General features: G+C 41.8%; 1 protein-coding gene across 1 annotated transcript; it reads left to right on the top strand.

The window, feature by feature from the left end:
- Positions 1–218: 218 nt before the first annotated feature.
- Positions 219–1,208, top strand: LOC124670288 (probable aquaporin TIP5-1). Its single transcript, XM_047206790.1, has 3 exons — positions 219–345; positions 460–710; positions 792–1,208. Exons 1-3 carry the CDS (start codon positions 219–221, stop codon positions 1,206–1,208), a joined length of 795 nt encoding a protein of 264 aa, XP_047062746.1.
- The last annotated feature ends 15,381 nt before the right edge of the window (positions 1,209–16,589 follow it).

Here is a 16,589-nt window from a genome sequence, read left to right as displayed (position 1 = left end):
TGCGCCTCAGACGGACGGTTGTCAAGTTGGAGCCGATCGATTGCAACGGGCGGCGCGGCAACCGCTGGGAACTACCCTGGCGCGGGGCGCCGGTTCGCTGCACGGTCGCGTCCCTCCCCCTCCTCATAAGCACCCTGGAACTACTCCTCTGCGTTTCATCCGTGCAAACTAGCCCGTGTTCACTTCACTGCGCTGAGAGAATCGATCGTGTGCAAGCAATGGCGTCCAACCTCCGTCTGCAGATGAAGCACTGCTTCTCGCCGCCGTCCCTCCGCTCCTACCTCGCCGAGTTCATCTCCACCTTCCTCTTCGTCTTCACCGCCGTCGGCTCCGCCGTCTCCGCCCGTACGTCGAACAACTTTCACTCCGTCGCACAGCCATGCATGTGAGTTCATCCTCTCGATTCTACGTACTCACATTCCACTAACCGCGCTCTTGTTTGGCAATGCCGAACGCCAGGGATGCTCACGCCCGACGTCACGTCCAACGCCGCGTCTCTGGTGGCCACCGCCGTGGCACAATCGTTCGGGCTCTTTGCGGCGATCTTCATCTCCGCCGACGTCTCCGGTGGCCACGTCAACCCAGCCGTCACGTTCGCATTCGCCATCGGCGGCCACATCGGTGTCCCTAGCGCCATCTTCTACTGGACGTGCCAACTGCTCGGCTCCACGCTCGCCTGCCTCGTCCTCCACTACTTCTCCGCCGGCCAGGCACGAACGCGACCACCCTATCACTTCATCAACCCTTTCAAATGCTAACATCACAATGCACGTGTGTGTGTTTGTGTGCAGGCCGTGCCGACGACGAGGATCGCGGTGGAGATGACCGGCTTCGGCGCGTCGCTGCTGGAGGGGGTGATGACGTTCATGCTCGTGTACACGGTGCACGTCGCCGGCGACCCTCGCGTCGCGCGCGGCAGGAAGGGTCTCGCGACGACGGCGCTGGGCGCGCTGGTGGTCGGGCTCGTGCTCGGCGCGTGCGTGCTGGCGGCGGGCTCGCTCACGGGCGCCTCCATGAACCCGGCGCGGTCGTTCGGGCCGGCGATCGTCAGCGGAGACTTCAAGAACCAGGCCGTCTACTGGGTCGGCCCCATGATCGGCGCTGCCGTCGCGGCGCTGGTGCATCAGAACCTGGTCTTCCCGTCCGCGCCCGAGCAGTCGCTGCCGCACGAGCCGCGCCATGGGAGCGTGGAAACGGTTGTTGTGTGATTTCGTCAGTCCAGTACTCCAGTGTTTGTTTACGCTTGTTGTAGTCAACCTTTTCTATTGCTGCGAGTTTGGAGTTAATTTGTTCAAGGACCAATGTGGCTTTGTAATTATCTTGTGTAATGTTTGTGCAATGAAACGAAATCGTGTTTGTAGATTAAGATCTACGTCCTGTTCTACAATAATAAATTCTGCAAGTCTTGTCGTATTACAGAAAGTTATTGCTAGCAAAATTCCTATCATGTGGGTTTGCAATTGTCATGTGTAATGTTTGCGCAATGAACTGAAATCATTCTGTAGATTATACTGTCTACGTCCTGTTCTGCAATAATTTTTAAGCAGAACTTAAAGTTCTATTGCTGATTAGTATATATTTTCTTAATGGCCTAATACATATTTAGGCCCAACAAACTACCAGCCGGTACAGAAAAACATCTTCGAGGCATCATTTTTTTCCATGTAAATTTAGTTATCGGTAAACGGTATTAATATCAACATCAATATGATATTAAATGATTGCACGAGCTAATCTCGACCCACCGGTAAAAAATACAACCAAATTCTGAAAAGAAATGAAAAAAGACATGAGCTTAAAATTCATGTTGTACCGATCATCCTCCTTCAGTTGGCAACATCAGATCATCGGAAAGGCTCTCTTCAAAAGAAGCGTTCAAGAAGGATACGATGCACAAGCGCCATTGTCGGTTGATCCAACCACCAAGGAAGAAAATTTTATTTCCACTCGAAGAGAAGTTTGAACAATCATAGGGCAATGCCAGCAACAAGGGAACAACTTGTCCCCCACTAGTATTGTGGATACCAAGTTCCATATGCATGGAGTATTATCTATTATTCAACGATGAAAGAAATCGGTGCCAAATAAATTGGCTAAAGAAAGAAAAGAAAACAACGTCATCTCCCTACAAGAAACCATGTGACCAGTATATCCACAAACATGTAACTTAAACAAACAAAAAGTACACAACTCATGCACCGATGATGAATAGTCCAATTGAAAATCGATTATGGTTTTTTTATCCCCAAAGTCAATCATGGTGCCACCACCTTCAGCAAAGACACAACAAATTTGAGATCTAGTTTTTTTTTACCAAGTAGCATGTAGCAACTTATGCTACCACACTTCTGTTCCTTGTCTCACCACCTGTGATAGTGACAAAGTGATGTTTTCTCATTGTTGACAATAGCTGGTCTGGTGTGACGACTTTTGAATGAGACCCCACGCGGAGCATCGACCGAGTAAGATCGAGCCTTATATGTGAATACCTTCAGCTTCGCTTGTGCACCTTGATTAGGAGACGACCAATGTCGGCACCACACACGAGGTGATACGGCATGGCTCCCTATCGAGAAACCAAAGTTGTCACACGAGAAGAACCTCCATGTTGCACCAGACACCACCACCGAGACGATTCGCCTCCATGGAAACTTGCATGTCAAGGCCCAATCAGGGGGGCTATTTCACGTACAACATCATTTCTAGATGCATTTGTCGCAGCACAAGGGACAACCTCTTCCGCGATGAACGCTCCTACCACCGCCTATGCGGTGGATCACAGCCGAGAACACATTTCAGTTGTGTATGCACCTGTTTTTTTTCATATCCCAATACGACCACAAGGGCTTTTCCCGAAGGCTTGTGATTGCATTGGCGAGAGGTGGAGGGAGGGAGTGGTGTCTTCCGACTTGGGGCGCCACCCGTGTCACCTGACTTGGAAAAAAGGGGTGTGAGTTTTTCCATCCAAAACAATATTTGCCTCTTAAAGACAATGAAACCACACAATTGTGTTAGAAAGCTCATAGGGGGTTTATTTTGACAGAAGCTTTGTCTATTGTGTTAAAAAGAAACATGACTACAAAATATTATTACAATAGGGTGAAATAAGAACAACCACAACAATCAAAATCACAAGGATGACCAAAAGTTGTGAGGGTAGAAATTTGCACTGAAACATAATTGAGAATGAAAGTATGTCTTGCTATTCTTTTTCTTCCAAATATGTAAAATGCTAATTCCACCAAAAGTGATACAATATTTTTTTTACTTTGGATTTACATGATCTTTAGAGGGCTTGAGTGGACCCTCTAGCTACACATTCTCCTAGTATACACCCCTAAGATTTTTTTTCTTTATTTCATAATAAAGCAATGAGGTTAATCGATAATTTTGATATTTCTCACGCGGCTAAAGATAACCCTTTTTAAGTCGATGCTCAGAATCATATGGTCTAATCTGCGAGGTGTGTTCAATTGTAAGAAGATAAGAATGTATTTATTGGAAGACTATAAACCATGGGAGATGTGTACTGGACATGGTGTTCACGTCCACCGATTGGGAAACTATGGTATCTCTCCACTCACTCGTGGCAAAAACTATTATTGGTTCTTATTCAAAAGGTTCGGGGCACTCACTAAGCCATTAACCATGAACACTGCCAATTGTTTCGCTCATGGGAGAGTGGATATTGCATGGTTGAATTCTAGGGTTCCTACTCTCATGCCTAAGTTCTGGGTGATTTCTAAGTTTGTCATGAAGACTTATGCTATCTACGCCTCACCTATCACACATTGTAACATTAGTAGGACCCAATCAGCGTTTATCAAGGGTTGCCACATCCATGAGGGGATGCTATCGTTGCAAGAGATTGTACATGAAACCAAGTCCAAGAAAATAACTTCTTTTGTAATAGTTGCAGTGTTTACTAGGGTGGCCCGCTTTCCCCATCCTCTTTGATCCTGTAGTCGAGGATTTGGCCACAATTTCGGAGTCGGGCAAAAAGGCGGGTCACATAGAGGGTGTGATTCCACACTTGATACCCGGGGGTATCTGATACGTCTCCAACGTATCTATAATTTCTGATGTTCCATGCTTGTTTTATGACAATACCTACATGTTTTGCTCACACTTTATAATGTTTTTATGCGTTTTCCGGAACTAACCTATTAACAAGATGCCACAGTGCCAGTTCCTGTTTTCTGTTGTTTTTGGTTCCAGAAAGGCTGTTCGGATAATATTCTCGGAATTCGACGAAACGAAGACCAAACATCATAATTCCCCGAGACGGACCAGGACACCGAAGGGGAGTCAGAGGGGAGGCCTGGGCCCCCCACACCATAGGGCCGCGCGGGCTCAGGCCTGGCCGCGCCGGCCTATGGGGAGGGCGCCCTGGTGCCCCTCCTGCGCCGCCTCTTCGCCTATAAGACCCCTTTCGACCTAAAAACGTGATACGAATTGACGAAACTCCAGAAAGACTCCAGGGGCGCCGCCGCCATCGCGAAACTCCAATTCGGGGGACAGAATCTCTGTTCCGGCACGCCGCCGGGACGGGGAAGTGCCCCGGAAGCCATCTCCATCGACGCCACCGCCTCCATCATGCTCCGTGAGTAGTTCCCCCATGGACTACGGGTTCTAGCTGTAGCTAGTTGGTATTCTATCCCCCATGTACTTCAATACAATGATCTCATGAGCTGCCTTACATGATTGAGATTCATCTGATGTAATCGGTGTTGTGTTTGTTGGGATCCGATGGATTGTTACATTATGATTAGGCTATCTATAAAGTTTGTGAAGTTATTGTTGCTGCAATCTTGTTGTGTTTAATGCTTGTCACTAGGGCCCGAGTGGCATGATCTTAGATTTAAGCTCTATAATTATTGCTTAGATTGTATCTACAAGTTGTTTGCACATGTCTATGTCCGGAACCCGAGGCCCCAAAGTGACAGAAATTGGGACAACCGGAGGGGAAGGCGTAGGTATGAGGATCACATGTTTTCACGGAGTGTTAATGCTTTGCTCCGGTGCTCTATTAAAAGGAGTGCCTTAATTTCCAGTAGATTCCCTAGAGGCCCGGCTGCCACCGAGTCGGTAGGACAAAAGATGTTGTACAAGTTTCTCATTGCGAGCACGTATGACTATATATGGAAAACATGCCTACATGATTAATAATCTTGATGTTCTGTCTTAATGCTATTTCAATCCTATCAATTGCCCAACTGTAATTTGTTCACCCAACACTTGTTATTGGAGAGTTACCACTAGTGTAGATAGCTGGGAACCCCGGTCCATTTCTCATCATCATATACTCGTTCTATATGACATTGGAAGTAGTATCAACTATTTTCTGGTGCCATTGCTCTCATATTACTATTAGTGCTGCTGTGTTACTGTTACTACTGCTCTCATATTACTGCTACTTTCACATCACCCCTGTTACTAGTGCTTTTCCAGGTGCAACTGAATTGACAACTCAGTTGTTAAGGCTTATAAGTATTCTTTACCTCCCCTTGTGTCGAATCAATAAATTTGGGTTTTACTTCCCTCGAAGACTGTTGCGATCCCCTATACTTGTGGGTTATCAGTATCACATCAATAGTATGCAGATGACACGATTATCTGATCCACCCTGAGGATTTGGCTACTGCCAACCTCAAATTCACCATGCTTTGCTTTGAGTGCATGTTGGTCCTTATGATAAATTTATATAAATGTGAGGTCATGGTTATGGAAAATAGTGAATTGGAAATTCAATGCTAATATGCTTAACTGCAAGCAAGGTTCCTTCCCTTTTACCTACAAAGGGCTTCCAATTTGCAATCAAGCCCTAACAACACTGGATTGGGGTCCTTTATATGTCCTCCGGGTGGATGTGTTGCTTCCACCCTACGGTTCCAAATTTCCTACCTACTCTGACTCGTAGGTCACACGATGGACCTCGCTACACTGGTACGAGTTCGAGGATGCCGGGGAGGCGACCCCAAAGGTGGACTGCACAACAAGCTTGAAGATGGGAGATTTGGCGGTGGTGATGGCCATCTCTTGGGGACACGAGGGAGGAGTCAGCGTCGGGAGCTCTTGGTGTTGGCGGCGCCTCAGCTTGGTCAATGCCTAGATGTCGGGATTCGTAGCATAGAAAACAAAAAATTTCCTACCGCAAGAACGAATAACAAGCCAAGATCTAATTTAGTAGATGGTAGCAACGAGGTGAAGATCAACATATCCTCGAAGATCGCTAAGAGTTAACGAGATAAATCTCGTGGTGGATGTATTCGATCACTTGCCGCTTTCAAAAGCGCGTAGAAGATCTTGATGGTGCCACAATCGGGCATCACCTCCGCACTCGGTCACACGTACGGTGTTGATGAAGATGTCCTTCTCCCTGTTCCAGCGGGCAGCGGATGTAGTAGATCCTCCTCGGAATCCTGCCAGCATGACGGCGTGGTGACGGTGGTGGTGGAGATCTCCGGCAGGGCTTCGCTGTAAGCGCTGCGGGAGAAGAAGGAGGAGGGAGTAGCTAGGGTTTGGGAGAGGGGGGTTGCTTGGGCGCCGGCCTGGGAGCCCTTTGTTGGTGCGGCCAAGATGTGTTCAACCCCCTCCCTATTGTTAAAGAATCAAGAAATGATTAAGTCCTATAGCAAACTTTTGGTAATCCTCAAATTGCTGATTCGAAAAGCAATGGTAATCCTCAAATTGCTGATTCGAAAATTATCTTGTCTCCGTAAAACTTGATGTTCAAATCCGTTTGAAAAGTAAGGAGCTGAAAAGTTTGTTTTAAGAAATAAGCAAGGTGTGAGATATATGTGATATCTAAGAACTTATTACAAGATAATAGAATATAATTTAGTGAGACTACATAAACTCATAAGTTTTATGGGAATGTACGAAGGTTGAAGACGCCAGGCGTCCCGATCCTCCAACTAGTTGGGCACTAACATTATTCGCGTATCCATGTAATCCATAGTAGCTTCATCATGAAGTTGTCAAGATTTGATGGGTAAAATTATGAGTGAAATTTTTCATCACATTAAAAAGTTACTAATAGTGAAATCTGGAACACTTGTCATGTGATGATCAACTTCAAAGTGCGAATCTCAAGGTTATTGGTATTTGACCAACAAGCCTAGAAGTTATTGATGTTGAAGTGTTTTCTGAAATATGAGGAAAGTCGAAAGAGAAACTACAAAAAGGATTTTGGCCGGAAAAAAAAAAAGAAAAGACTAGAAAGTCTAGCTCAGGTGTATATAGATGATATACATGTTATGAATGTATTCTTTGATTGGTCAAACAATGAAGTTCTTGGGTATTTGTACCATGTTGTTTGGTATTAGATGTCATACAACACAACGCAATACAAGAATACAATGGCCTAAGTGACTGATAAGAAATGTGGTAATAATGCACGTCTGGAACGAAATAAAGTGTTATTATGTTCGTCGTTGGCATTATACCTAGCCCTTGAGATTTATAATAAAGAACTTAATAGTTGTTATTTTTCTCTGGTCAAATGAAAACAATTAGTTGTTCAAATTATGACCTTACTCCATGTACGATGGATAATTTATTATAAATCTTAATGGTGAAACACACATGCATAACACTGACACTAAAATGCCATAAGACAAATGATTTGAATTCCACTTATAAGTGGAACCGCCATTTAGGTCATGTTAGAAAGGAACACATGAAGAAACTCCATGCTAATGGGTTTTTGGAGTCATTTGATTTTTGAATCATTTGGCACTTGCAAATATTTTCTAAAGAAAATGACTAAAATACCGTTCATAGGCCAAGAGTTGAACGGGCAACTAACTTAGTGGAAACATACATGATGATGTATGTGGTTTATTGGGCATAGTTGTGAGCGGAAGATTCTTCTACTTCATGAAAACTTCCAACAATGAATTGATTGTATATATAAGGATATATTTATTTGATGAGGAAGAAGTTTGAAACATTTGAATAGATTTAAATAAATTTCAGCATGAAGTGGAAATCATCGTAATAGAAATTGCGATTTTTTAGCGAACATATAAGAGAGTTACAAAATTATTCCACAACTCATGTTTCTCGGAACACCATAGTTATGATGGAGTATTCGATATACGTATCCAAACCTTGTTGGATTAATGATGATATAAAATAAAGTGATGCCATTATATTTTTGTAGATTATGCTTTAGAGACTACCGCTTTTACACTAAATAGAGCACCATCATAATCCGTTGAAATGACACCATATTAGTTATGGCATGGGTATAAACCCTAATAGTCCTTTCTTAAATTTTGGTATGCATAGCATAAGTAAATGAGTTTACAACCAAAATCGGATGAATGTTTTTGTTGGTTATCCCAGAGAACAAATTGAGAATTATTTCCACTATGAAGTCAAAGACAAAAGTGTTTGTCGATGTGTCTTGCTTATTTCTAAGAAATTGTTTCTAGCGAAGTATTTGAGTGGAAGGACAATGGAACTTGATAAGGTTGATGAACCTGAGCATGATGATCAGAGTAGCGCAGCATCGGAAATGGTTCTAGAAGCAGCCACGACGATTATGGCTCCCATGTCTACAAAGTGTTATAGTCATGGAGATCAAAGTACCTATTGAACCTTGTAGGTATGGTTTACTTTGTGATCAAATAAATGATTTATGGACAAATGATTGATTTTGAACAATGATAAACCAACTACATACAAAGAAGCTATGATGGGCCCTGACTCCATTAAAATCGCTAAGAGCCATGAAATCCAAGATAGTATCTATAATCAAGCTTGGAGCTTGGTAAAACTTTTGAAGGAATAAATACTTTTTGCAAGTAAATAGATCTATAAAATTAATAGACTTGGATATAATATCCTTAAACAAGCTCGACTTGTCAAAATCTTGTTTACGACAAAGTTTAAAGAGTTGACTGCTATAAGATTAGATCTTTCGCAGCGATGCTTGAAGTCTATACAGATTGTTGTAGTAATCGCTACATATTTCTTTTATGAGATATGTTAGTAGGATGGCAGAAATATATTCCTTATCAGAAGTATGTATTAAAGGTGTATACAAGATACAAATGAGAGTTTTGCTAGTCCGTAGAATGCTAGAAAGGTATACAAACTTCACTGGATGAAGTGAGTATCATGGAGTTGGGATCTTCACCGGATGAAATAATCAAAGTGTTATAATTTCATCAGAAACGATGAAGAAGCTTGCATTTGCAAGAAATTAAGTGGGAGCGCTGAGACATATTTATAATACTTTATGTAGATGACATATCGTTGATTATAAATAATGTAATCATGTACTTGATATGATTAGAAGGTTTCATTGAAAATCAACTTCAATGAAAGGATATGGACTAAAAACATATTTAGCGTCAAGATCTATGAAGATAGATTGAAACGCATAATAAGTTTAAGTCAAAGTACATAGAATGAATATTGAAGTAGTTCAATATGAAAACGTTAAGAAGGTGTTCTTTTCCATCTGGATGTTTAAACAAGACTTGAGTATATTTGACACTCAATGAGTAAAAACACATGAGTGATTTTAGATCACGAATAATATGTACAAAATCAGATGTCCTATGCTCTAAGGTGTTACGAGCATATATCAGAATGATTCATATGATGATTATTGGACAACAGTAAGAATATCCCTGAGTGCTTTGTCAGAGCCGAGGATATAAATATGTAGTTTTATATGGGGTAATGACAAATGAATCGCTGTAAAGTGTTACACCGATATTAGTTTGATCACATATAAAAATTAAATTTCAATCTCAATTAAGCTAATGTGTTCATTAAAAGGTAGCATAATGGGCTAGTCTATGCTAGATTTAGATAAGTTCTAAATATTGTGACGGAGTCTACAAATGAAGGCTGAGTATCTCATTGTTTTGACAATGATCAAAGGTGTTTGAGTTCAAGAGTTCTTTGAGAACTTGGTGTAGTTCCGCTAGTGTCAGAACTATGAAAGTATATTGTGTGACAATATTGGTAACGTATTTCAGACCGCGGAATGAAGGTTCCACCAGAAGACCAAACATATACGTTTAATGCCGACTCATTTGAAAAACTAAGTAATGCGTAGAGACGCAAATGAATTGTAAAATACATATGTTTCTGAGTATGTCAGATTTGTTGACTGAAACCTCTCCCATAAGCAAACATGATAAGCACCAGAAGGCCGAGGTGTTATATCTTTACAAATGTAAACTACACTATTGACTCTAGTGCAAGTGGGAGACTGCTGGAGATATGTCCAAGAGGCGATAATAAAAGTGTTTATTGTTATATCTTAGTGTTCATGATAAATGTTTACATCCCATGCTATAATTGTATTAACCGGAAACATTAATACTTGTGTGTTTTGTAAACATAAAGGTGTCCCTAGTAAGCCTCTTGTTAAACTAGCTTGTTGATTAATAGATGATCATGGTTTCCTGATCATGAACATTAGATGTTATTAATAACAAGGTCATATCATTAGGTGAATGGTGTGATGGACATACACCCATAGTAAGCGTAGCATATGATCAAGTTATTTAGTTCTTTGTACTTCAGGCTTTAATATGCATAGTAACTTAATCCTTCGACCATGAGATCTTGTTAATCACCTACACCGGATGGATGCTTTGATGACACCAAACACTACTGCGTAAATGGGTTGTTATAAAGGTGGCATTAAGTGTTCGGAAAGTATAGGGTTGAGGCACTTGTATCAATAGTGGGATTTGTCCATCCTAATGACGGATAGATATACTCTGGGCCCTCTCGGTGGAATGACATTCAATTAGCTTGCAAGCATGTGACTGGTTCACAAGGGATATCATAACACGGTACGAGTAAAGAGTACTTATCAGTAACGAGGTTGAACTCGGTATGGAGATACCGACGATCAAACTTCGGATAAGTAAAATATCGCGAGACAAAGGGAATTGTTATTTTATGTGAATGGTTTTTTCGATCACGAAGTCATCCTTGAATATGTGGGAGCTATTATAGATCTCCAGGTCCCCCTAGGGTTTGCCCAAAGATTCAAATAAGAGTCCAACTCAAAAACTTCCATATTGGTGAAACCTAGGGGAAGTGGGACTCCTCCCTTTCCTTCCCCTATGGCCGGCCATGGTGGTGGAGTCCACCATGGACTCCACCTTCCCCTTTGATCAGCCTAGGGTTGGTGGAGTCAATCTGGGACTCCACCTTCCATGGTGATTTCTTCCGGAAGGTTCTAGAATATTCTAGCGCCTTCCATAAATACACCGGATCATTTCCAAACTTGGAAAGTGACTTCCTATATATGAATCTTATTCTCCGGACCATTTCGGAACTCCTCGTGATGTCCTGGATCCCATCCGAGACTCCGAACAACATTCGAACTCCATTCCATATTCCATATCTACTTAAAACGACATCAAACCTTAAGTGTGTCACCCAACGGTTCGAGAACTATGCGGACATGATCGAGACTCCTCTCCGATCAATAACTAATAGCGGGACCTCGGAGATCCATAATAGCTCCCACATATTCAACGATGACTTCGTGATCGAAAGAACCATTCACATAAAATAACAATTCCCTTTGTCTCGTGATATTTTACTTATCCGAAGTTTGATCGTCGGTATCTCCATACCTAGTTCAACCTCGTTACTGATAAGTACTCTTTACTCGTACTGTGATATGATATCCCTTGTAAACCAGTCACATGCTTGCAAGATAATTGGATGTCATTCCACCGAGAGGGCCTAGAGTATATCTATCCGTCATTAGGATGGACAAATCCCACTATTGATACAAGTGCCTCAACCCTATACTTTCCGAACACTTAATGCCACCTTTATAACAACCCATTTACACAGTAGTATTTGGTGTCATCAAAGCATCCATCCGGTGTAGGTGATTAACAAGATCTCATGGTCGAAGGATTAAGTTACTATGCATATTAAAGCCTGAAGCACAAAGAACTAAATGACTTGATCATATGCTACGCTTACTATAGGTGTATGTCCATCACATCATTCACTTAATGATATGACATTGTTATTAATAACATCCAATGTTCATGATCAGGAAACCATGATCATCTATTAATTAACAAGCTAGTTTAAGAAGAGGCTTACTAGGGACACCTTTATGTTTACAAAACACACAAGTATTAATGTTTCCGGTTAATACAATTATAGCATCGGATGTAAACATTTATCATGAACACTAAGATATAACAATAAACACTTTTATTATTGCCTCTTGGGCATATCTCCAACACTAGATTGCGCGACAAAAGCTCCAGCACCAACGATGGAGACTCCTATGCGTGTTGTGACCCTCTTCAGGGCATCATTGTGGCCACCCTCTCCACATTAGGGATCCAGATGAAAATCCTAGACCCCTGTGGTATTTGTTGTGGGTATGCCAACTAGGCATACCATGGCGGGGTCCTAATTTCGGTAAGCGCGCCTGGGTGGACCAAAGATGGTGGTGAGGCCTATGGCCCAACCGGGCGGCCCAGTTGCTGGAGAACAAAGGTGAAGGAGTCCAACCCGGAGACAAGTTGTCGGATCTGGCCCATGGTTAATGCCAGTCGGATATGTGGCGTGCACGACAAGGAATAGTTAGCGTAGCATATGACTTAGTCGTATCCGGTTAGGACTCTACTCCGATAACCCTAGACCTAGAGCCTTTATAAGCCAAATCCTGGGAGCCTAGAGACACAACTCAACTCACTCTAATCTTGCACTTGTTGCCTGGTAATTCCAGACAAGCAGCAGTATGGCCTCGCCACCGTCATGAGGTTCCGAAGCGGGGTAACTCGTGTATCCCTGTCCCGGTTACTCCTCTCCCTATGACCCCCTATTTCTCTCCTCTCCGTGAGGATCCCCTCACCAGAGTATTGTCGATCACGCAACGACAGTCTTGGCAACATCGGCGCATGTTACGTTGTTACCTCCTTGGGGGCGTTGTCGTGGATTTCAGGTCTCCTTTAGTCTCACGACGTCTTTGGTGGAAAGTTGGTTGCTTCTTAGTTTTTCTTGTTTATCTTTGATCTTCTTTTAAGGGGAATTCCTCATCACTTTGTATCGGTTCAGGGCGTTTGTCTTTACTTGCGATCAAGAAAAAATATGGGAGGATATAATCCAAAAAAAAAAATCTACGATCTAAGGACCACATGCGCTAGACCAAGAGATTTTTCCTTTTGATATGACGCGCAACCCTATGTTCGACATTGTGGATGTTGGAAATATGCCCTATAGGCAATTATTATATTGTTACTATCATATTTAATTATTTCTCATAAGTGTTTATTCTGCGTGCTAGAATTTTATTAAGTGGAAATTTTAATACACATGTCATTTATAAACGTATCCTTAGAAAGACTCTACTAGACTAGTCTATTGGTTAATGATGGTTAAGGTCTCCTAACGAGACATGTGTTGTCAATTTAGCAACGGAGTCATGTCATTAGAAGAATGACATGATGGACAAGACCTAACTAAGCAAAGCAATCAGATCGAATTGATGTTTAAATTGCTATAGATTTTTAATGTCAAATAAACCAATCCTCAAACCATGAGATTATGCTACTCCCTAGTACCGAAAGAATACTTTGAGGGCATCAACCGTCACCTTTGTATGGGTGATCACTTGGGCATCTAGAAAAATACTTCTTGGGTAGTATGTATCAAGAGTGGGATTTCTTCGTCCATCTAAAGGATATATATACTCAGAGCCTGCTCACGTAATACACATTCTATATCGCTTGGAAGCACGTGACTAATGAGTTATCCACAAGGGAATGTTGTATTACGGTACGAGGAAAGAGTACTTGCTATGAACGAGATTGAATTAGGTATGGTAATACCGATGATCGAATCTCGAGCAAGTAAACTATTGCGAGTCAATGAGAATGGAATATGGGATTGTTTGAATCCTTGACATTGTGGTTCAACCGATAAAGATCTCCATGGAATGTGTGGGAATCATCATGCCCATCTAGGTCTCGCTATTGATTATTGATTGGAGAAGTGGTCTCGATCATGTCCACATATTTCCAAATCCGTAGGGTCACACACTTAACGCTCAACATGATATCATGAGGAGTTTCGAAATGGTCTAGAGATTTATGGCAGAGTCATTTTAGGGTTTCTCAAAAAGTATGGAATTTTTTCGATCTCATATCGGGAGAGTTCTAGGAGGTTCCAGATAGTTTACCAGTGGGCTACACTTTTCTCTAGGGGCCATATGGGATCATGAGGGCCTGACCCGATCTTAATTGGCACAGGCCTGGACTCGCTTGTGTTGACTTAATTAATTCAAATCCAAGCTCTTACCGAGCCTTCCGTCTAAAAAAGGCTATGAACATCAATTGGGAACATTTCTTTTGTGGCATAATTAACTATGGAATAGTCACTCCCGTTCACTAATATGATGTTAGCACAAAGGCGACCTCACCATATGCAACATACCCGCATTGGAGTATACAAACGTATACATGTTCACTAAACAAACGTCAAGTGTGGAACTGGATAATCGTGTAGACTTGTTCAGAAGTCTCCGACATAGCGATGACACTGATATGCTTTTTTTTTTCCTTTTTCTCGACCGTATGAGGTATGATATCGCCATGTTGATCATGAAGGAGTACACGCTATCCTCATCCGCATGCTGTGCGTCAAACAAAGACGATTCTTTTTCTTTTCCGCTTACTTTCTGCACTCGTCAAATTCGTGTCAATATTTTACATTCTCCTTGCCACGCAATATACTACGCGTATCAATATCACCAATTATACTCCCCGAGAAAAAAGTCGAGCAATTATTCGCCCTATAAAAATATCGTAATTATTCAACACAAACATACTGTTCCATCAAGTCCACGTCCTAATTTAAGCCAGCATCGATCGATCTCTATCCTAATTTTAAGACAAAGAGATCTGCCACTTCGTATCTTCCAACTTGATACGCCGATCGATTACGCACGCGCACGGCCGGTGCGCTATCGCGTTACGGTTTGGACCTGGGACGCCCCGTCCGACACGCATACACCCATGTTTCGGCCTGCTTAGCCATTCGTCTCTCTCCCAAATTACGAATTAGTATGCATATTAGTTTTGGTTAAAATTAAATTTTGTGAAGTTTCATTGGATATATAGAAAATTGTAGCAACTTCTATAATATTATCTCAATGTTATTAGAATTATCATGAAATATATTTTATATTATATGCATTTGGTAATATAAAAGTTAATATATTTTCATATACTACCTCCGTTCCTTTCTATAATGCCTGTAGTTTTTTCGTAATTGTTTCAAAATATAAGAGGAAAGCTGTGTTTTTTTGCAAATAACCCATTCCACCGATTTATTTCCGTCCAGAAAATCTGGAACGAATCTGTTCACATTGAGAAAATCTGGTATGCAATCACGTAGAGAAAATCTGGACGTGAGATTAGGAAGGAGTAGATCACGCACGCGTCTGTTAAGGAAATAGCAAACACATATCACGTGAGATTAGGAAGGAGTAGGCCGCGCGTAGGGAGCAGATCACGTCTCCGATCTGTTTCCAGTTTCCTTTTTTTTCTCTCAAATAGCGCTGGGGGGTTTTGTGTCAATAAATTTGCTTGCGCTAATTTCCGTGCCAAAAAACAATAGGCACTATAGAAAGGAACGGAGGGAGTATAGTTGAACCAACTTTGTAAAATTTTACTTTGACCAAATCCAATATGCATGCTAAATTGGAAATGAGGGAGCATGGTACAATCCAATATTCCTACGCTTCCTATAGTTGAACACATACGCTTTGGTGTTTGATAAAGGTGAATTTTTTTGGTGGAAGATAATGTTCTTATCGATAGCGAGGTGTTTGTGATGACTGTGTTATTCTCAAGACATTAATGATCAATTTTTTGAAATCTTTTAGAGATGCTCATAGAAATAGAATATACATATGTACATTTATAAAGATGAGTATATGTTGTTGTCAAAGTGTATTTGTGTTTTGTGAGATCAGCAAACTATCGAGCCCACTTTTGTGCAAAGCATGCTAGCACATTGGCAGTGACTAGCAGCTGGCTCGATTGTACTCCTAACTTTATGGTTGTCTTCTTTTTTTTGTCAATCTTTTGGCTGATAGTTTGGGTGTTGTTTTAGCTGAATAATAAAGCTCTCCATATTCCCCGCAAAAAAAAAGTGTATTTGTGTTGTGGAAAAGAAAAAAAGTCTACATTTAGCCCGATCATACGTACAACCATGTATGGTAAAAACACCAAATACGATAAGAGTAAAGCACGAGCACATTAATTTATGCAGGACAAAAGCCTTGGCCGGCACGCAGCAGTTGTAATCACAAACGGAACCACACCGAGCTCAAAAATATCCCCAGTCACTTACATGCAGGGCCACATATCTTCTGGGCCTACGTGTCAGCCTGCAAAACATGTTCTGCGCAACATTTGACAGCGTGAGACACACATCGGGGGTAATTAAAGTTGAAAAGACACCCTAACAGCAAGTTTTAAATCTCGCAGGCAAAGAATCCCGTCCCAAAAGGAAACCAAGCAGATAAATTAAGTGCACCGCGCAAATACCTAAACAAACAAACC

Source organism: Lolium rigidum, chromosome 7 (genome assembly GCF_022539505.1).
Source record: "Lolium rigidum isolate FL_2022 chromosome 7, APGP_CSIRO_Lrig_0.1, whole genome shotgun sequence".
NCBI classification, from domain to species: Eukaryota; Viridiplantae; Streptophyta; class Magnoliopsida; order Poales; family Poaceae; genus Lolium; species Lolium rigidum.
This window is presented reverse-complemented; position numbering and strand designations above follow the sequence as displayed.

Coding starts and splice junctions, on each gene's coding strand:
- LOC124670288 (XM_047206790.1), top strand. CDS start 219: ATGGCGTCCAACCTCCGTCTGCAGATGAAGCACTGCTTCTCGCCGCCG. Junction 346..459: donor CGGCTCCGCCGTCTCCGCCC/GTACGTCGAACA, acceptor GCCGAACGCCAG/GGATGCTCACGCCCGACGTC. Junction 711..791: donor ACTACTTCTCCGCCGGCCAG/GCACGAACGCGA, acceptor GTTTGTGTGCAG/GCCGTGCCGACGACGAGGAT.